Genomic DNA, 22,370 nt, shown 5'->3' on the forward strand with positions numbered 1-22,370 from the left:
TCATTTTTGGCATCAGACCCCCTTGTGAAGCACCTATGTTTACCTTCCCTTCTGTATAAGCTGAGTACCTGTGAGGGCTGAGGATGTTTCATTCTTGGGCACAAAGCTTTGCTTCGGAGCAATTGATGACTGGGTAAACTGTGAACACTACTGCATTCTTGCCCTGCAGGTTTGTCAACAAAGGGAAGTCGATAGATTGGGAAACACATTCTCTTTGTGCTTGCTTTTGTGTAAATGCGATGGCGTGTGGTCGGTTTTCCGTTGGTATCCCGAGGTAAGTTTTGTATCCATGGCTAGTCCGATCTCTTCCTTGCTTTTACGTACTTCTTCCTTCACCCGCAGTGCAGGTGCATTTTGGTATTATTCAGCGCACAACATAAACGTTTTGTCTCTAGAAATTGGACAAGTTTGGCAATTTACAAATCATTCTAAAAAATTAAAAATTATTTTTGTTGCTTAAGGTAACAAAGGAAGCGACTGATTTGTGTGTTGAAGAAAATGTCCAGATACTAAATGGAGTGAGGGTAGTTTCAACCCCCCACCACACCATGGACATCCCATTCCCTCCTTAGATCAGCCAACTCCTAAATCATCCCTAAGAAGCTCCTTTTGCCTTCGGCGTCCTTCTTCAACTTTCTGGGAGGAGGTTCACTCAATTTTTTTTTTTTTTTAAGTTTATTCACTTCGGGGGGTGGGGGGGTGGGGAGAATCTCAAGGAGGCTCTGTGCGGTCAGTGCAGAACCCGACGCAGGGCTCGAATTCGTGAACCACAAGATTATGACCTGAGCTGAAATCAAGAGTCGGACACTTAACCAACTGAGCCACCTAGGTGTCCCGGTTCACTCAATTTCTTAACGCTTTTTTTTACTCCCGTTCCCTTGCAGGTAACCTGGCCGTGAATAGCAGGAGATGCTCCCAGTGCAAGGAAGGGGGGTTGGCAGGAAGGCAGGGTAAGGTCATTCTCGGCAGAGGGAGCAAACTGGGCAAGCATAGGTGGGAAGAAATGTGGAAGAGAGATCCATTCTAGGTGAAGCTTCTGGAAAGGAGGGGCTGAAGGGTTGCAGAAGTTGGTACCACATTGTCAAGGACCTTAAATGTCATGGGGCCTTCATTCTCAGGGACATACCGTTTAACCAAATGTAGCTGTCAGCGCCCCGAGATTGTCAGGGCCCAGAGCCGGTGTGGTGCAAGTGCCAAAAGTCAAAGCCATTTCGATCTTTGCTGAAAATCCCTTTTCCTTGCACTTCCCTCTCTTTTGCCTTACACCACCTCCTTTACACGTCTCTGCCTTGTCTCCTTCTCTCTGCCTCTGCCTATGTATATATATAAAATTTATTGGCAAATTGGTTTCCATACAACACCCAGTGCTCATCCCAACAGGTGCCCTCCTCAATGCCCGTCACCCACTTTTCCCTCTCCCTGACCCCCATCAACCCTCACATTGTTCTCAGTATTTAAGAGTCACTTATGGTTTGGCTCCCTCCCTCTCTGTTATTTTGTTTTCCCCCTTCCCCTCCCCCATGGTCTTCTGTTAAGTTTCTCAGGATTCACATAAGAGTGAAAACATACGGCATCTGTCCTTCTCTGTATGACTTATTTCACTTAGCATCACACTCTCCAGTTCCATCCACGTTGCTACAAAAGGCCATATTTCATTCCTTCTCATTGCCAAGTAGTATTCCATTGGGTATATAAACCACAATTCCTTTATCCATTCATCCATTGATGGACATTTAGGCTCTTTCCATAATTTGACTGTGGTTGAAAGTGCTGTTATAAACATTGGGGTACATGTGCCCCTGTGCGTCAGCACTCCTGTGTCCCTTTATCCCTTGGATAAATTCCTAGCAGTGCTATTGCTGGGTCATAGGGTAGATCTATTTTTAATGTTTTGAGGAACCTCCACCCCGTTTTCCAGAGCGGCTGCACCAGTTTGCATTCCCACCAACAGTGCAAGAGGGTTCCCGTTTCTCCACATCCTCTCCAGCATCTAGAGTCTCCTGATTTGTTCATTTTGGCCGCTCTGACTGGCGTGAGGTGATACCTGAGTGTGGTTTTGACTTGTATTTCCCTGATGAGGAGCAATGTTGAGTCTCTTTTCATGTGCCTCTTGGCCATCTGGATGTCTTCTTTGGGCCCCCCTCCTCATCCTAATCAAAGAATTCTCCCTTCAGCCAAACCTACAGTCTTCCCCACCTTACCCCACTTGCTACTCTGTCAATCCTTTCCTTCAAGAAAGAAACTCTTGATTCCGTTGCTAATGGGAGTTCTTTAAACTTGTCTTTCACCTTAGAAGGCTGTGATTTTTTCTCAGATGGTAAATGAGGTCACGGGAGTATATGAGTTTACCTAGGAAAAATAGGCAGCTATTAGATTTGGCTCATTATTATATTAAAATAATGCCCATCTAGTTGAATGCCTGAAATGCCCATCAAAGCATGTTGCAAACAGTATCACTCACAAAGCCTCTCTAGAGTAGGAATTTTGATCCTCCTGTTCCTATGGATGTGAAACATCTACGAAGTTAAGTGTCTTGCCTACGGTTCCACAACTCCTGGTGACGTCGCCAGGCTGTGAATTCAGGCCTATCAGATCGTGGGTTCTTAATCTTTTTATTTCTTTCACAGATTATAAGAATCGCATGAAAGGGGTTATGGATTCTCTCTGCCAGAGGCACAGACGCACCACATTTTATGTTCCACGTCCAGGACTTCACAAACCTGAAGGCCGTCCTCCACAGCCCAGGGATAGAAGAAAGCCCACGATGAAACTTGGGAGAAAGAGTGTATTTTGGTGAAGACAGATCGGTAAAGAGTGAAGTAAGCAGCTCAGGGAAGGCAGGGGATGAGGTAGAAATGGTTTCCTTAGAAGTTTAGACAGATAGTTGACACACCCCGTCGTCATTAACAAACCCGCTCAGGTAAGGTTTGCATTTCCTCCTCCCTCTTTCTCCAGGATAATTGGAACAACAGGTATTGGTTGAGTGGAAAAGGTAGAACTTGAGCAGGGCGCTCACGCAGGCAGCAAGGAATTAAGGCCTGCGAGTGAGGGTCTGGCTCAGTCCATGATGATGGGCTTGATTGGGTATTCAAGGGATAGAACCGGAACCGTATTTGTAATCACCCTCCCGGTAAAGTCTCCTGATCCCCCTTCCAAGTAACTTGTCTGTGGTGAGACAAGTGATTTGTTCAAAGTCACAAAGCCAAGTCCACGTTTAATTTAGTGTGGCCGTTAACGGAAGAGGGGCTAACCAAAGCGGATCCGGACTAAAGAGTTAGGAGGGTGGCACAGCACTTTAAGGACAGGTCAGGGAACAGAGGAGTCAGATGGTGGGGTCAGAGTCGAATAGCAGGTTTCGGTTTTAACAACAGAGCTGTTCAGAGGTGCTTGTGATTCCTGCGTCCTGGGAGAGGGAGACTACGGCAGGGGACAGAAGTGGCAGGGGAGAGAGCCCTGGAGTTCAGCCTAAGGAACCGTGAGGCGAGGCTCTCACTGCCTAGGTTGCCAGTTTCAAAGTCATCAGGGTTGAGAGGAAGACCGAGCCAGCTGCTCGGTCTGGCGTAAATAGGATGGAGAGCTTGGAGGTCTAAAGGCAGTGAGCACAAGTGAGTCGGTGGCATTGTAGGTGGTGAACAGCTTCATAGAGAAGCCATTTTGAATGAGGGTGGAAATCCTAGGGCCAGGAGAGAGCAACGGTCTAGCAAACAGTGGACTGCGTGTTGGCCCCAAGTTCTGCAGTATATATGAGGGAAAGAACAGCCCTTAACAGAGGACTTCAAGAAAAGCAGAGTCCTCAGAAACCAAACGCAGAGTTTTATCAGCCTCGATGTTACACTAATTGCAGAGACCCTGGAAAAGCGGGCCTCTGGCGAACCCTTAAGGGGGTTGGCAAAGTTGCCAGGATGCCATGTAGTGGCAGTCCTGACGACGTGGTCACTTCCCTGAGGCGGTGTCAGGATTTAGAACTGCTGGACCGAGACTGATCACGGCGTGGCCCGTTGCCCGCCCTGAACTTTTCACATGCGGTGTGTACTGGGAGGTTTATGGCAGAGCTTTCTGAGTGACAGGAGGTAATCCTCCCCCTTGACCGTGTACTTCCAGGTTACAGTGAGCTGGACCAAACTTCTACAATTCTTGGTATCCTTTGTAGGTCTTGAGAAACACGATAATGCAAACCCGTGTTCTGTCTGTGCCTTTGGAACCCAGCCTAGTGGTTATCTAAGCTTTTCATGTTTTCCAAATAGGGATTTAACTTCATTTCCCCATGGCCATTGTGGAGGTGGTGGGTCTCCTACAACTTGTAGTCTGTACAGCATGAGGAAGGTGAGAGATTACCTTATCCCCCTCTCCCCCCGACCCCCATGATGGAGGAAGCTAATATTTCAAGCATCAGCCATTAATCCTCTTTAAAAGATAGGTTGGTGTCACCTGGGTCGCTCAGTTGTGGCTCAGTCGGTTAAGCGTCCGACTTCGGCTCAGGTCATGATCTCATGGTTCGCGAGTTCGAGCCCCACGTTGGGCTCGGTGCTGGCAGCTCAGAGCCTGGAGCCTGCTTCGGATTCTGTGTCTCCCTCTCTATCTCTGTCCCTCCCCCACTCGCGCTCTCTCTCTCAAACATTAAAAAAAAAATTTTAAGAGGTTAAAAACAGCACCAAGGATTAATTGAAAATTATACAGTTGGTTTGCTAATGATCAGTAACCTGATCCGTTAATGCTTGGTCAGGTTATTAAAGACTAAATGCATTCAATCATAAAGTGTGTACAATATGGTGGGGGGAGGGTAATGCAGGAAAAACAAACTCACATGCCACCAGGGCCGGCAAGCAGTAGAAGGCAACAGGGAAGGCCAAGTGAACCAGGCCATGATGGAGAGTATGTGCTAACCATTTAGCTTGACTGGCAATATGAGACTGGAGTTAGCCTAATGTGTCCATTCTTGCAGAGAAGCTAGATAGGTGATTTTTGAATTATGTTTTCAATTTTTAGATGGTGACCATAAATTACTATTTTTTTCTTGAAAACTTGGGGGTGGGGTGGGGGGGACAGCGGTAGCATCGCAGTTTGTAGTGACCAGTATGCAAGTTTGTATCATCAGGAGGCATCTTTTGCCATCCTGATTGGCTTTGGTGTTTTTGAACTTTTTGATCCCCACCTGTGGGAAACATGAACTTGGACCTAAAATTTCCTCGGCAAGCCTTTTATCATATTGAAAATACTCTGTCAATAAAGCAGACACTAGCAATCCACAGTCCTATTTGGTAACAGACGGGTGTGTTAAAAACGTAAGTTTCGGGGTACCTGGGTGGCTCAGTCTCTGTTAAGCGTCTGATTTCAGCTCGGGGCATGATCTCACGGTTCAAGAGTTCGAGCCCCACTTCGGGCTCTGTGCTGACAGCTCAGAGCCTGGAGCCTGCTTTGGGTTCTGTGTCTCCTTCTTTCTCTCTGCTCCTCCCCCGCTCACGCTGTCTTTCTCAAAAGTGAATAAGGGGCGCCTGGGTGGCGCAGTCGGTTAAGCGTCCGACTTCAGCCAGGTCACGATCTCGCGGTCCGTGAGTTCGAGCCCCGCGTCGGGCTCTGGGCTGATGGCTCGGAGCCTGGAGCCTGTTTCCGATTCTGTGTCTCCCTCTCTCTCTCTGCCCCTCCCCCGTTCATGCTCTGTCTCTCTTTGTCCCAAAAATAAATAAACGTCGAAAAAAAAAAAAAATTAAAAAAAAAAAAAAGTGAATAAACGTTAAAAAAAACATCAGTTTGGTGAGATCAAATACAAAAATCTCGACAATTGTTTATCCTACAAAAGTTGGCTGAGGTACCTCAATTTATTCATCTTACATGATAACTTTACTAAACACTCAGATTACTGTACTGAGAAATGCGTTTTAGTAAATTGCTGTTGTGTTTAGTGCTGTAGTGGTGTTTTCACGTAGATGAGCCACATAAGCCCGATTTCTCCTGCACTTTACAAATGAGGGGGAATAGGCTGAGAGAGATGAAGGAGGTTATTCCTTCCAACATCAGGTGGCCAGTGTGAGGACAGCTGGGACCAGAATTGGGGTTTTCTAGCTTTAGTGTCCTGTTTCTCCCACAGCATATGGCCTCTTAGAAAGAGACAGGTTGGACGCCAACTTTATTTTCACCTCCAGATTACTTTGAGGTATCATAGTATTCCACTGGGATTTGTAATTACATAGAATAAATCATGAACATTATGTAACAGGGTCCAATTTTCTATTAAAAACTACATGTACAGGGGATTAGAAATGGAGAGCATCAAAACGGTGACCGGAGCTGCCTCTCTAGGGTGTGGAATGACAAGGCAATCCGCTTTAGTATCTCCTTTTTTTTTTTTTTTTTTTTTTTTTTAAAGTTTATTTTGAGAGAGAGCACGTGTGAATGAGTAGGGGAGAAGTAGAGAGGGAGAGAGGATTCCAAGCTGACTTCATGCTATCAGCTCAGAGCCCAGGTCGGGGTTGGAACCCACCAACTGCAAGATCATGACCTGAGCTGAAATCAAGAGTCAGTGGACACAACCGAGCCACCCAGGAAGGAAGGTGCCCCCCGCCCCTTGGTATCTTGAATTTTTTTTGCAATGAGCATATATTACCTTTTAGAAAAAGGAAAAAATGGACTCTTCACCTCAAAACTGTATTGTTTCCTTCATCTGTAAGGTAAGTTATTCTACTAGACAGTTATCAGCTACTAGAGTTGTGACTCTCCCTATCCTGAACTAGATGGCATGTTTCTTTTAGCTTAGCTTCTAAGTCATCCTCACCTCATTTTATGCAGTTGGGCTAAAATAGTGAAAAATAATAAAATCAAGTACATTGAAAGCAAGTGGGGAAAAAGGAAAGTGTTTTGGGAACTCTCTCTCTCTAGACCAGGGGTAAGTCTAAGCCTTGAATGAAAAGCCAGAACCACTCTGTGATCACGTCAGGCATGGCGATCTTAGAGGTGGGAGCGGAGGAAAAGGGCTATTTTAAGAAACTGACATTTCAATCCTTTTTTTTTTCCTTTAGCATGCACTGCAATGAGTCAGTCTGCTATGAACAGAATTCTACTCTTTAAATGGACACAAGGAACACAGTAAGTTCTCAGTGGACTACAAGATGTTGGATTTCACAAATTGCCCGGATTTTCAGGATCCTGGGTTAAGAGTACAGTACTTCTATTCACGTTTTCTTCAAGAAATTAGAGTGATCAAGGTTTTGTAAGTAAGCGTTTCGGGGAATCTGTTAAGTGGGTATTCTCAAATGCGTGAGGCGTGTCCAGCAATTTACTAGCCTGCCACCCACCATACAGTGCCTGCAGGAAGTAGACTTCTGTTGGAGCACAGCTCTGGTCACGTCACCGGCCCCCTTTATTATCTGTAGTTTGCTTGCACGTTTATCATGAATGAATGTTGAATTGTGTCAGTTACCATCGATTGAGATGTTTTCTCCTCTGTCACTGAATCATTCTGATCACAAACCACCACCATGCAAACTAAAAAAGCATACTTCTCTCCCCGTTTACAGTAAAATGCTACTTCAACTCAGATGGCTGTTGTCAAACTCAGAATTTAAAAAAGCTTCAGATCAACCCGGACTCACTCTCTCCCCACATTTCTCACCTTTCAGTAAATTCGGCTACTGCTATGGACCGGGACACTTAGAAGTTTAAGTCAAATGGGGTCATTCGCTGCTTAAAACCTCCAGTGACTTTCCATCTTTCTCCTCCTAGATATTTACAGGTTCTTCCTCTTTTCTTTAAATGTCACCTTAGAGGCCTTCTGTGACACCCCCTAGGACAGCTCTTCACGCCCTAATTCACTGTCTCGTTTATCTGGTTTTAGATTTCGTTTTCATTGGGTTTTAGATTTCGTTTTTCCTAGCACTTCTCCCCATCTGACTCACAGGGTTTATATTCTAATTAAGAAAAAAAAAAACAGAACATCTTTGTTTTCCTTACTGTGGTGGTTGGTTGGGGAAAAAACAGATCCCATTGCCTATATCGACATAGGTTGTTGGGTTTTTTTGATCAGTGTTCGACGAGAGTGGTATATTCTGGACTCGAGGGTTAAGAAGTTACTCCTTTGGAGGAGACTACCATGTCTTCTATGGTTATTCATTTCTGAGGGAAAGCTTGAGATGCATTTATCTACTGTCTTTGGTGTACTACATGGGACGCGCTGTGTTTAGTTATGGACTATATGGCATGTATTCTTATTTATTTTGATAGACTCCCAAGCAGCCCGTGCAGAGCCCAATGCTGGGGCTCGAGTTCACAAAACCGCAAGATCATGACCTGAGCCGAAACCAAGAGTCGGTTGGTTAACCAACCGAGCCACCCAGGCGTCCCAAGTACGTACTCTTCTTCTTTCTAAAATTCAGGAGACTTTTGTATTTATCCCTGTTTTCAAAGCTCAGATTTGAACTCCAGCTCTATGGTCTCCGATTATCAAAGTGGCATTATTTTAATATCACCAGCCTCGGTTCTTTAAAAGTAGGTATTAATCAGAAAAAAGTAAATCGAAAGAAACAACAATGCAGTGTTTATTTTACACAGTTGAACTGGGCACATAGTAAAGTAAGCTATAAAAATTCCAAATAGTTATCTCTAAAGGAAATCCTTGGTTTACATGGTTTTACATATTAATTACTCTGGAAAGTTTCTGAACTCTGTTTAGTAGCAGATCTCCTTTCTTGATAGTTTCTTGGTACTGCCAGTTCTTGCTATCAGGTCTATAAATAAATTCAAGAAAAAGATGGCATTATTTACCAGTCACATTACTCCATAACCGTAGTCGGCCTGCTTTTAAAAGAATGCCCCTTATTCTGATACACAGTGATACACAAACTTAACAGTACCTGTTGGTTTCCACTATTTCATTTACTTTATCTATTTTGCAGTGTAGTCTCCCTGCAGCAATAAATCTGGAGAGTTCCCTATAATCAAGAGGGGGGGAAAAAGGCATTAGTGTTAGCCTTATACAGAATTCCTAAAAAAACATAAACTGCCCTAAATACATGTTCCCACTCTCTCTCAAGGGGACATTTAGTTTGCTTCCAGGCTGAGCTATTGAATACGCAGTAGCCGAGAAGATGTTGGCATACTGCAGGCTCCTCTAAGATGAGGACGAAATTTCCTATTTAGTGAATGAAATTATTCGTAAGCACATTTTTAAAGCTCCAAAGAAAAGCCTGGAGGGAGAGAAACAAATGGGGCAGGGGCACGTGATACAACAAGGACAGATCATGCTCTGGATTTTCAAAATCCCTTCTGAGCATGGAGGTGAAAAAAAAAGCTGGCAAATTATTTTTAAGACCTAAGAAGATGCCAGGCTAAATTAGGATCGGGAATGAACAGATGATATTAGTCTGTTGTGAAAAAGGTCTTTCAGAATACCTATACAGTCATGACCCCAAACCTCAAACTGAAGCTATCTAGAACATGGTCAGACGGGACTAGCATTAGCAATGAAGCACTGTCAGAGATCGTCTACCAACACAGAGGGAAAAGTAAATGCTTACAGATGTACAAAAGCTGAGGACTTTGCAATGCTACCCAAGAGAATAAATGGAAAGATGATGACTTCTTTAAAATAATCTACTTGTAATAGTATAGCTCAATTTAAATACAAATTATATGACACATTACTTTCCCAGATGCTAAAATATCCTGATCCTAGCATATGAACACCAACAAAAAAGAGACTGAATCTTAACAAATCTCTGACAAAAGTGCTGAGAATGGTATTAAGGCAACTAATTGTGTCAAGTCCCAGAAACTATATTTAAAGACCCCCTGATAAACCTGGTTATGTAAAGAGAATTTCTACATAGGATACCATCACCAAAACCAAGTCACAAACTAAATGACAACATGGACAGAAGATGTTGGCAGTGTAAATTACAAAAAAAAAAAAAACCCACAGATCAAATGGCTCATTAAAATGTGGGCAAAGTTATATACACAAGGGAGATCCATTTTACTCATTAAAAATGCAAATCAAAGCTGTAATGCCATCATACTGGGGAGAAGAAAGTATAATGCAATGCTGAGGGATGTCTCCCACTTACAGAAGAGCGAGTGATATAATAAGATGCAAAGGAACCAAACGTTATTATTGAATATTGGTATTAAGAGTGAGAAAGAATTAGAATTTTTAATAAGGAAATGTTTAATTTTGGAAAATCTGGTTATGAGCTTCAAAGAGCTTGAAAGCTGAAAAAACTATGCCATTGGGAGATAGGTACAGACACATACACAGGTGGCACACTTACTCTCCCTCAAATATCTATCTGATCCAACCACTGGTCTCTTTCAACTTTTTTGGGTTTTCTAAACTCACTTGTGTTCGTTTTGCAAAGACTGAAATAGTTCCATTTCCAGAGGCAGCTGCTAACCCATTTACAACTACTACTCTGGAGCTGAGGTTCACACAGAAAATTACACCGAATGTAACCACCGGCAGCCTAAGTTGCACCCAAATCTATCCGGGAACCTCTGAAAGCAGCTCTGACTTACACACAAGCTCTAGAGACAAACTCCAGAATGCCCTCTGCTGAGGTTAGGACAGACTGCTCAACCCCAGAGCCTGACCGTGGATGCCCAAGGTGCTTGTCACTCCCAGCACCCCCAGATTTCAGAGCCTCACTTACCTGTGCCTGGACTGGTGGGGCAGACTCCTCAGTCTGGCATTCAGAACCCTGCTTGTCTGTTTCTGAACATAACGCCACACCACACCCTGCTACGTTTTTTGTGCTACTGCTTCCACCGAGAAAGCCCCCTATTCCTTACCTTCTTAGGGAAATCTTAAAAATGCAATGACCTCAAGTCTAAAGGCGCACAAGGAGCCATCTGTGTCCGTTTCTCAGGCACCTGAATCACACATACTGACTCCCAGGTATGCTCATTCTGAACTCTACACCCCAAGAATAATCTGGGCACAGCCTCCCTGCTGTTTACAACAACAAAACTTAACTGGTAAGTCCCCAAGTTTGCATGCAGGTCCCATTTCCCTGCTTTAGATCCAAACCACCTGTCCTCTCCTCTGTGCCAACTGAACACATCCCACGTGTGCTTGTCCTGCCAGCAGGGAGTATTTCCCCAAGCCTGCAGCATGGTGCCACACACACAGAAGGTACGCAGTAAGGATGAACGGAGTACTTACTGAACAAATAACCTAAAAACCAGATTTGCATCCCAGGTTTCAAGCAGAAGACCTACCAACACGAAATGGTGTAATGCAGATCACGGGTAACCTTAAACCTGTCAACAGAGTAGTGTTTACTCAAGTAATGCCCCTTCCCATTCTCCAACAATATCTAAGGAAGTGGAAGAGTGATGGAGAATTATGTTCAAAATTACGAATTCAGACCCTTCTTAAAGGGAGGAATAAAAAGGATCCAGGAAGGGGTGCCTGGGTGGCTCAGTCGGTCAAACCTCCAACTTCGGCTCAGGTCGTCATCTCGCGGCTCGCGGGTTCAAGCCCCGCCTCCAGCTCTGTGCTGACACCTCAGAGCCTGAAGCCTGCTTCAGATTCTGTGTCTCCCTCTCTCTCTGCCCCTCCCCTGCTTGTACTCTGTCTCTCCCAAAATAAACATTAAAAAAAAAAAAAAAAAAAAAGGATCCTCCCTCTCTCTCAAAAATGATTAAAAAAAAAAGGATCCAGGAAAACCCAGATGTGAATTGGGTGTCAGAAATTTATTTCTAGGGAACAACTAGAGCTCTGTGTGTACATACAACTTTTGCCTTTAGAGCCAGCCTGCAAGCCTGAAGGAAAAAAGTCACATACCATCTGAAATACACCATCCAGAACTCAGGTCATCATAGTAAGTTGAACACTGCAGTATGTCTAATGGCACATCCCTGCTGCTTTTCTGCACCTTATCCACAATGTCATTTTGAGCCTCAAATAGCCCCCAGGTAGCGAAGGCTGGATCACCTCCGTGGCACAGTTAAGAAACTGAGGAAGGGACAGAATCAGACCAAGGCCACATAGCTATTCAGTGAGAAAGCTAGAAGCAGCCAGGCCAGCCCTGGTTTTGCATGCACTACTCACCACCGTAAGCCACCCCTTCCAGTGAGTCCTGAACAATCACATTCTTAACGGACACCCCCCATTCCAGGAACCAGCTCTGCTGGGCAGTAGTTACCAGATTGGAATTTCATAGACTAGTTCAATTCAGAACTAAAACCAACCTAGGCATACCAGCCTTCTATTTTGGTAACAATAATTTTTAAAATGCAAACAAAACAATCACTGCCTTTTTTCTTTCAAAGGAAGAGTATAAGGGGATTTCTGATAGTGACAGCTCAACAGAGGAGCTCAGGTCATACTGAAAATCTGCGTCTCTCACCCAGATGTACACATTACCTCCAAACAAGCCTATAAGCAAATACTATGCATGCTGAAGCAAGTAGGGATGGAATGTACGGGTGGCTAAAATTTACTTTGAAATGTTTGAAACCTAGGAGATACAGAGTAAACCAGATACAACAAAATGTTAACGATACAATCAACACCGTAACCCCTTAGCATTTCCTACAGATTTGAAATTTTTCATAATACACCAGAAAAATCAAACCCCTAAAATGAGAACGTTCTTTTTTAAATGAAATATAGCATGATTTAACTTTACCATCTTGTTCATTGTGGGCCACTGAAAACTATCACCAACATTTATAAGACCTGTATTTGGGAAGCACTGATCCAGATACTCGAAGGACAGCACATAATTCTGAATGTGTACTCCTCCTACGCCCTTGTCCAGGCCACCACCTATTTCCTCCATGAGCTACTGTACTGAACGGCCAGCTCAACTAGCCTCCCTGTCCCCTTGCAGTCTAAGACACGACATGAAAACGTATCACTCTCATGCGTAACATCCTCCAGGGGCTTTCCACAGGGCCTAGATTAAAACCGAAGCTCCATACCATGGCCTACCAGGCCCTGCACAAACACGTATCTGCCTGACTCTCCCACAGCTGCCCGCCCCCCCCCCCCCCCCCCCGCCAACACTACCAATACACTACAGCCAAACACATCTTTCTGTTCCATTATCTCCGCAGATTCATTTCTATCTCAATTTACCTTATGTATTGATTTGCCTACCAGCTAACTCTCCCCATATAAAGAGTATTAAAGCCCATAACGACAAGGACCTGGAACAGTGCCAACCATAGCATAAAGGCTTAGCAAGTATTTGATGAATCACTGATTCAAGGGCTAAAAGTCCCATTTTTAACAACTAATGTGACCGGGATAGCAGCAGTAGCCAAAAAACCTGAGGCATTACCAGAGAAAGTAGGATCTTAATGTGAGGTCTAAGAAAGGCATCAGAGTCATTACTATAGCAGCAATGTAGTCCACAGAGAAGGAACACAATACTATTGTAGTAGTTACTGGTCCTAACAACCTTTCACAAAATCACTTAACCTCTCCACAACTTGATATCCCCATCTGTTACTGAAAGGGGCATGTCATGAAGGCAGAAATAACAGATGACTGTTTTGATAATATTTAGAGAAAAACTCATTTTTTTTTTTTTTTTTACAATTGAGGGAAGCAATGTCCATTGAGAAAATGTACAAGTTGACACATAACTTCAAGGGATCTACATTAACATAATTGTTAAACTTACTGATCAATGAATTCCACACCAACACCAAAGGCTTCTGCCATATAGCCAAGAGTTAATGACCTATAGGATTCCAGCAGCTGGCTGTATGCATGAATTCTCATTTCTCTTACATAGTATCGATAATGAGGAGCAAAAAGCCAGTCCTTTTTCATTTCCTGTTCCACAACAGCTGCAACAAATAAGATGACAAATTGTAAGAGAGAAATCAGAGACCATGTTTATAACATAAGAATTAATAGCTTTGATTCTAAGGAGCTCTTAGAAGTCACTAAAAGTGGTTAAAATATATATATATGGGATATTAACGAGCAATCCACACAAATTATTTTACTACATAGTTACTGCATCACTGCTCTGAAGAGTAAGGACACGGCAGTAAACCAAAAAGCCAAGACCCTGCTACCACAGAAACTAAGTTTTCAAAGAAGAGAGATAAATGAATATACAAGACATTCTTAGTAATAAATTCTGTGTAGAAAACAGAAGAGCGACGTAACAGTGACTAGGAGGGCTTCCTGTGGTTTGGGGTGGACAGGGAACCCCTCTGAGGAAGTGGCCAAACAGCAGGAGGCACAGAGCAATGCAAATAATGCAGAAGTCCCAAGGCAGGAAGAGCCCAGTTCAGCCCAGAATAGAAAGGAGGACAGATTCAAAACACAGCAACACAGAGACAGATATGGGGAGAAGGAAGGTAAGCAAGACCAAAAAAATAAAAAATATACTTATGTTTCTGGCTTTAACAAGATGCAAATCCCTGGAGAAGGAGAACTGTTTTGTTTCTTGGTTTGGGAGGTTTTTTGGAGGCAGGGAAAGGGAGATTCACAGTGTTCATGTGGATTCCCCTCTTAGACATCCAAGTGAAGATATCGAGACATTCATGCATGGGTCTGGCGCTCACTGGAAAGTTTGAGGCTGGAGACATGAATTTGGAAATCACTGCCATCCAGATGTACTTGACAGAATGAAGATGGGGACAAGAGCAATGACCGAGTCTGAAGCAGTCACTAAGAGGTCTGACAAAGGATAAGGTGGTAGGTCTGGGGAAAACAAAGGTGTGTTACCGTTCAAGAGAACAAAGATGCGGGCATGATGCAAAGGCTGGTCAACATCAAAGGAGAGAAGGAGGAGTGAAGCAATGCGTGGTTTAGCAACATGGAAATCAATGGCCCTATAACAAGATAATGCTTACTCACATGAATAAAAATAAATGCATAAATATCAAGTCATTATGTTGTATAGCTTAAACTTACACAATATGTCCTATCTCCATAAAACTGGAAAATACAGCAAGAAAACCCAGGGAAGAGACAGGGAAGCTAACTGTTCGTCAGGATGGGTCATATCCATAAGCCTAACATAAAACATCTTCTGTCATTTATGTGCCATTTAAAAGAAGACTGAAGAGTTAAATATAAACTATCCCTGGAAACAAGAAATTAATAAAATATCAACATAATTATTTTCCTCCTCTCAGACTGGTTAGCAGTATGGGGGCAAGGGGCCAGGCTCTCTTAAAATGATTTAAGTTGAGAGTAGAAATGGTTTATACATAAAATAAATCCATGGGGACACAGAATATAGTCAATAATGTATTAACTTTGTATGGTGACAGATGGTAACAAGATTTATATGGTAATCATTTCACAATGTATATAAACATCAAATCACCATGTTGTCCACCTGAAATTGACATTGCATTTCAGTTATACTTCAATAAAAAAGTGTAAATGTAAATTGGCAGAGTATTTCTGGAGGGCAACGGTGATCAAGATGTATTGTGTTTATACTTTGTAAAATTCACTTTCTTGGGTTTCTTCCTAAGGAAATAAGTGGAAATAGAAAAAATGAATTATAAGAGAATGTTCAAAACAAAGTTGTTCACAATAGGAGAAAACTGTAAACAGCGTAATTTTTCATCAGTAGAGGATGGATTATGGCACATCCAACACGCTGAAACAGAAGGTCTTTTAAGAGGGTAACCAGAACGTCCAAGGAGCTCCACGTGTTTGATTTGCCACCACATATGCAGTGTCTGATACGTGACAGCTGCTTACAAATACTGACTCAATGACCAACTATTTTTATAGAGACATGAAAAGATTTCACGTTATACTGAGAAGAGAAAAAAAAGCGACTTAGAAAAACAGCATGTAAAACACACCCACGTATGTTTAACGATGGTGTTACATGCTTGTATCTCTGGAGACAAATGTCCCTGAAGGACACATTTGAAACTTGAGAGCAGCAAACACCTCTACAGAAAGGACCCTAGCAAGCATCAGTTAGGGAGACCCATTTTCTTCTTTAAATAACATTGTTTGAAATTTCTCCATGCGTACGTACAACCTTGGGTTTTTTGTTATGTTGTTTTCCATTTCTTCAAGTATGTTTGAATGAATAAAAGATTTGGAAAGATCTATAAAATGGTTCTCTCTGGAAGAATTTGATGAGTGAACACAGGTATGGATGTGGGAATAGGATTTTCTCTATTTTTAATTTTATAAACAATCATGTATTATCTAGAAAAAGACGCAGTTTCCTTTTTCAAATGAAATATTTTAAAGCACACACACTATGACCATCTGGAGAAGCAAAAAAGGCTCATAAAACCCAATAAACCCTACATGTCTCACTATACTAGAGAAGAAATGGTACAAATAATGACTTTGTCATCAAAGAAAATTTAACCATTCTGTCTTCTGCATCTAAAGTATCTGGGCAACATATTAATCTGGTAGAGATAAAAACTGTTATCCACAACGTTTAAATAAAAGACTGATTAGGGATGGGGAGCGTAGGAGGAGGTTAATACCTTAACCAGTTTCCAAAGCCATCAATTTCCTATACAACGATAGTATTTTTTCCTCACTTTTCTCTTAAGTTATTGATTTAATTAACACAACAGACATTTGTACAGAGCACTTACTAATATACAGGCAATGTATTGGTAATCAAGTTCATTACAAAGATTAAAAAAAAAAAATCCCAACAATTCTAGTTGGAAGAGACAAACTAAGAAAGAACCACAAGGTAATGTGCTCTTGTAAAAATGGGGCGTATGACCAATAAGCACACAAGAGGTTCAACATCAGACAGATCAGAGTCAGAGAAATGTCAAAACCACCAGATAGCACTTCACACCCACTAAGATGTCTATAATCACAAAGACACAGTAACAAGTACTGGACGTGAGGAAACAAACTCACACACGCTGCTGGTGGAGACTTGAAATGATACAGCTGCTTTGGAAAACAGCTTAGCAGTTCCTGAAATATTAATCAAAGAATTACCACAGGACCCAGGAGTTTCACTACTAAGTACATATACACACGAGAGAAATGAAAACAAAGGTCTGCACGAAACACACACAAATGCCCATCACAGCCAAAAAGGAGAGACAACCCAATGTCCATCAACGGATGAAGGGGTTTTAAAAGTGTAGTATATCCATACAATGGAGTATCATTCAGCCATAAAACTAAATGCAGCACTGGTAGATGTCACAACAAGATGGCCGATGAAATGGGCAACAGAAACCAGGCACAAAGTGCCACATATATGTGACGCCATTTATATGAAATGTCAGAGTAAGAATATGCAAATCCATGGAGATAGAAAGATTAGTGGTAGCTGGGGGAGGAATGGGAAGTGACAACTCAATGCTTCCAGATTTCCTTTCAGGGTGAAGTTATTTAGGAATTCATGACGACTGCATAACTTTCTCAATAAGGCCACCAAATTTTACACTTGAAACGGGTGAACTTTATGGTATGTAATTTATTTCTCAGTAAAAAAAGAGGAAGGGGCATGAAATAAGAGCTCCTCAGGAATGCAGGGGAGGGATTCATTCTGAAGAGGGGAAAGGCCCCACATTTGAGCGCAGTAATGACCAGGAGACCCACAAGCATAAAAAAGGAAGAACGATAATTCTGCAATACAATCCTGTGTGCAAACACACCTGAGTATGCGTGAGAAGATGAAACCAAGCAGGAAACGCATCATGGTAACGGCCCTGTTCCCACGTCACATAAGGTAAGTAACATCAATTCTCAAAAAGCAGCCTAACTTTTAATGCATAGAGAAAGCACTCCACAAACATCAGGCCAAAACCCACTTCAAAAATCGAACAAGCATTAGAGTCCCATCCCCACCCTTAATTCTCGTGAAGGCTATCTATTGAAGCAAATACTTTCTGGAATTTGCTGCATAAGCAAGAAAAAGTATCAATGCCAAGTTCTTCAAGTTTCAGGAAGATCATTTAGGAAGGACCTTTGGGTTGACTTGATGCAAGGCAATTTTTTTATCATCTTAGTATTTGTGCTCAACAACAGAAAACCAAATGACCACAAAGGAATGGGGACGACAGGAAAATCAAGCAGATTTGGGTAGGATCATTTAACTACTTTTGGAGGGATACCACAAGTACTTTCACGAAATTATTTCCTCAACTCACAGCCCTTGAAAATGATTTGCAAATCAGCCAAAGATTTACATACTGCATAAAGAATGACTCACTGCTGAATTCAAGGCTCAATTAACATTAACCCAACAGGAAATGAAGGATTCCCTCACATCTTTCCCCATAAAACTCAATACTTGTAACTGACTATGTGCTCACTTCTGACTTCTACCCCCTTAAGACTCTAAATCAGGGAGTCTACCAAACTTCATCAGAGGGCCAGACGCTAAACATTTTGAAGCCACTGACAGGCACAAAGCCCTCTGTCATACATTCTTCTAAGTTCTTTAAAAAAAAAAAAATATTTTGTTATTTTTTTAGTTCTTTAAAAAAAATTTTAAACGGGTGTCTGGGTGGCTCAGTTGATTAAGCACGTGATTCGACTTTGGCTCGGGTCATAATCTCACAGAGATGGAGACCCGCATCAGGCTCTGTGCTGGACTGATACCGAGGCTGCTTGGTATTCTCTCTCCCCCTCCTGCTTGCACATGCGCACTCTCTCAAGATAAATGAACTTAAAAAAAACTTTTTTCAAACAAACCTTTAAGGGTGTGAACATCAATCTTGCCTACTGGGCTATACAAAAACAAGTCACAGTCTGCTAACCCCACTCCCTAAACAAAAGGGGCAAAACATTAGCCACACCGATCGAAGACCCGCAGCTACCTGCGCAGTGTTTTTCACATATATAAAAAGTCACCTTAATTATCTGCACACCGAATCAGGATTAAGACGAAGACAGACAACCGACATGAGCAACTGAACTCTATCCTTACCTAACGACTGGAAGAAAACCGAGTAACGACATTCATAGAGGGAAAACAGATACTGCCGAACTGCCGGAAGGCTGTGCAACACCTCCAGGATCTCTGCTCCTTTAATCACCTACAAATTAAAAAGAAACAAACACAAATGTGTGCTTTCGTGAGTATTTAAGTTAGAAAAGCAGGGAGTAGTTTTTAAATAGGAGTATTAAAGATGTAGTCATTACCTTTTCCCGGAGATCAGGTCTTTCTAAGGCAATCATGCTGACATAGACAGTGTAAGTCACAAAGGTTTTATAATCCATAAGTTCATAGGATGTAAATGTTGAAACTGTGTCAAGGAAGAGTTCAGCTGCCTGTTTGAAATCACGAATAGCCACACAGTAAAGACCTTGATATACTTTTAGGCGGTTTCTCCTGTCCCAATCTCCTCCTTCCTCTATTAAGCTATAAATAAAAAATAGTAAGGTCACAATCTGGAAATAGACAAGGCCACTTTTTATCAATTTTGTGTTATTTTCAAAGAGAAAACAACAACTTGAATCAAAAGAAAATATTTAAACAAAATATTTTACTAAACAAGTACTTGAATTATTTGACCAATTTATTAGTTGTAAATAAAAGAGGCAAATTTCTTACATGGGTTTCTTATTTATAGCATAATTGAGAGAGAATATATCCCCAGCATTAAAGAGTACCTTTTGGCCTTCTCTGTGTTTCGTGTGATGAGATCATTATCCATATAAAATAAGCCAATCCTAAGAAGATAAAACACAATATCCAGTCGGTGACCCAAGGCCACGGTTTTGTCATATGTCTTGCGAAAGGCTGTCAGAGCACCCTCCTGTCAAGAAAAGCAAGGCAGCAGGTGAGAAAAGTTGAAAGTTTCAAAAACTATCACCTGTCTGGAATTTTCTTAACAATGGGTAGAAGGAACAGGTAGGAGCAGGGATAAAATAACTTAGGCATAAACTGATAATTGTCGAAAGTGGGTGATAACTACATGAAGGTTCACTGTACTTTTCTCTTCACTTGTATAAAAAATACATCAAATATGCCTAAACATATACTCAACATTCTAAAAAATAATGTAAGAAAAATAGTCACAATTTAGTCACAATTATTTCAATATTCTTTGCTCCACATTTTCAGTACTTTTCCCCTTAATTATACTATACTACTTTATTGTAAATGATCACACTACTTAAAAGGTTAATAGAAACTTTCCCTAAATCATTGACTATGAAAATACAAAGGACTGTTTATACAATTTTGTGTTAAAGCACTGTGGGATGAGATTTTTTTTTTAAGTTTATGTACTTTGAGAGAAAGAGAGCATGAGCTGGGGAAGGATGGGGGAGTGGAGGAAGAAGGGGAGAGAGGGGGAGAGAGGGAGGGGGGAGAGGGAGAGACAGAGAATGAATGAATGAATATCCCAAGCAGGCTCCATTGCCAGCTGGAAACCCAACACAAGGCTCAAATTCACTCACCGTGCGATCATGACCTGAACTGAAATCTAGGGCCAGCGACTTAACTGACTGATCCATGCAGGTGCCCCTAAGAGGTTTCTACTGCTTTAAAAATACCAACATAAATACAATCATTTGTCTATACTTGGTACTTCTTTTTTTTTAGTGTTTATTTTTGAGAGAGAGAGAGCATGAGCACGTGCACAAGACGGGGAGGGATCCCAATCAGGCTCTGCGCTGACAGCAGAGTCCGATGTGGGGCTCAAACTCATGAACCCTGAGATCATGACCTCAACCGAAGACAGGGGCTTAACCCACTGAGCCACCCAGACACCCCTATACTTGGTACTTCTTAGTATGTGTCTGGCCTTGTTTTATGTGATTATAAATTACACCTCTTAAATTAATAATAGGGGCTAGCAAGACAATAATGGGCACAGCCAGCACTCGGATCTTGGTTTCTAAGTACAACTCCCTTCCCACCCTGAGAAACAGATGATTCCAGGTTTGGAGAGTAAAAATAACAAGTGAGCCTGTAACATCCTCTCATGTGAGAAAATAAGGACGACCAATGAGACGTCAAACAAAAAAAACCTTCTTGAAGGAGTTTCCACTAACCCATCTGTAACAAAATGAGCACCATGAAGAATAAGGACTGTAGTCAATGGTAACACAGTGAATAATAAAAATCCATTAAGTAAGAGTAAATAACATATTAAAAAGGAAGAGTAGGGGCGCCTAGGTGGCTCAGTGAAGTGACCAACTCATGATTTCAGCTCAGGTCATGACCTCAAGGTTCCTGAGTTCAAGGCCCGAGTCGGGCTCTATGCTGGCAGTGCAGAGCCTGCTTAGGATTCTCTCTCTCTCCGTCTCTCTTTGCCCCTCCCCTGCTCACGCTCCCCCCCCCCCTCTCTCAAAATAAGCAAAAACACATTTTTTAAAAATCAGAGTAAACAGGAGGGAAAAAACGAAAAGTTACTTAATAAGCATGGAAAATGATAGGAGCACATCACCAAGGGATAACCCCTGATGTTGACTCAACCGTGTCCTTGTTGAAACTCCTCAAATCCAGAATCAACAGCTTTAAGTCGTTCACTCACAGGTAATAACGTACCCTCTTTAAAACCAAAGCACATCACACAACTGGGAAAACCACACAAACTATCAGCTATTTTTAAACTCTTCTGATTTTTCCAAATTTTTAGTGACCACATATCACATTTACAAGAAGAAAAAACTTGTTTTAAGCCTAAAATAACAATAACTCTGGTCATTAACATTTAAGCACTCTTTGCCGGGTACGAAGCTAAGCTCTCTGCCCCCATCTTTAACCCTCACTAAGTACAAACTGTCGTTATCCCTATTCTACAGATGAGGAAATGGAGGGTCCAGTAAATCATAATTACTGAAACCAGAACTCTAACCCGGCCCATCTGATCCAAGAATCCACACTATGACACTTTTTTATACTGATGCCACGACATCTGTCATCTAAATACTTCAGGAGGCACAACTTAAAATTAATGACATTCAAAGCCCATCCTCTTACCCACTATTAACACAGCTGCTAAATTAAAAATTCAAAAGGTCTAACACCTGTAGGTATTTCCTCTCACGCACTGACGGGAAAGAAATCAGGTTGCCTGATACGTGGAAAAACCGGCCATATGTATGAAGACTAAAATCCTTCCCTGTCCCAGCAATGTCATTTCCCAGAATACTCTCGAGAGAACATGAGCATATATACACAAGGAAGCCCATTGAAGCAACCAGTACAAACAGCTGAAAAGAACATATATGTCCACTACTGGCTGAAGGGCCAACGAAACAGCCCTACAGTGGACTACTAGCTAGGAATTACCAAGAATGAGCGAGAGTTATGTACGTTAACGTGGAAAGATCACGACGTAATGCTGAATGAAAAAGTAAACAAGACAACATGGGTGCCCTAACGTCCCACTCATTTAAAACAATTTTTTTAAGTAGTCTCTACGGGGGCTCAAACTCACGACCCTGAGACCAAGGGTCAACATGCTCCACGGAGCCAGCCAGAAGC

At 42.1% G+C, this 22,370-nt stretch overlaps 1 protein-coding gene and 2 long non-coding RNA genes across 3 annotated transcripts in view; 2 read left to right on the forward strand and 1 right to left on the reverse strand.

Moving 5' to 3' along the window:
• Window positions 1-741: 741 nt before the first annotated feature.
• Window positions 742-7,080, forward strand: LOC123605824. The gene is made up of 3 exons (XR_006715908.1): window positions 742-950; window positions 2,628-6,665; window positions 7,014-7,080. It is a non-coding gene; the product is annotated as an uncharacterized LOC123605824 (long non-coding RNA).
• A 1,206-nt stretch (window positions 7,081-8,286) lies between these two features.
• On the forward strand, window positions 8,287-16,638 carry LOC123605823. Its single transcript, XR_006715907.1, has 2 exons — window positions 8,287-8,336; window positions 13,961-16,638. It is a non-coding gene; the product is annotated as an uncharacterized LOC123605823 (long non-coding RNA).
• PSMD6 (proteasome 26S subunit, non-ATPase 6) overlaps window positions 8,505-22,370 on the reverse strand; it is a 15,568-nt gene continuing 1,702 nt past the window's right edge. Inside the window, exons 3-8 of the mRNA XM_045493425.1 lie at window positions 19,544-19,689; window positions 19,073-19,292; window positions 18,858-18,966; window positions 13,623-13,791; window positions 8,844-8,921; window positions 8,505-8,717 (exon numbers count right to left, since the gene is read on the reverse strand). Of these exons, the coding sequence (XP_045349381.1) occupies window positions 8,621-8,717; window positions 8,844-8,921; window positions 13,623-13,791; window positions 18,858-18,966; window positions 19,073-19,292; window positions 19,544-19,689 (819 nt within the window). The 3' untranslated portion in view covers window positions 8,505-8,620. The remainder of the gene's footprint in view (window positions 8,718-8,843; window positions 8,922-13,622; window positions 13,792-18,857; window positions 18,967-19,072; window positions 19,293-19,543; window positions 19,690-22,370) is intronic.

Source organism: Leopardus geoffroyi, chromosome A2 (assembly GCF_018350155.1).
Source record: "Leopardus geoffroyi isolate Oge1 chromosome A2, O.geoffroyi_Oge1_pat1.0, whole genome shotgun sequence".
Lineage (NCBI taxonomy): Eukaryota > Metazoa > Chordata > Mammalia > Carnivora > Felidae > Leopardus > Leopardus geoffroyi.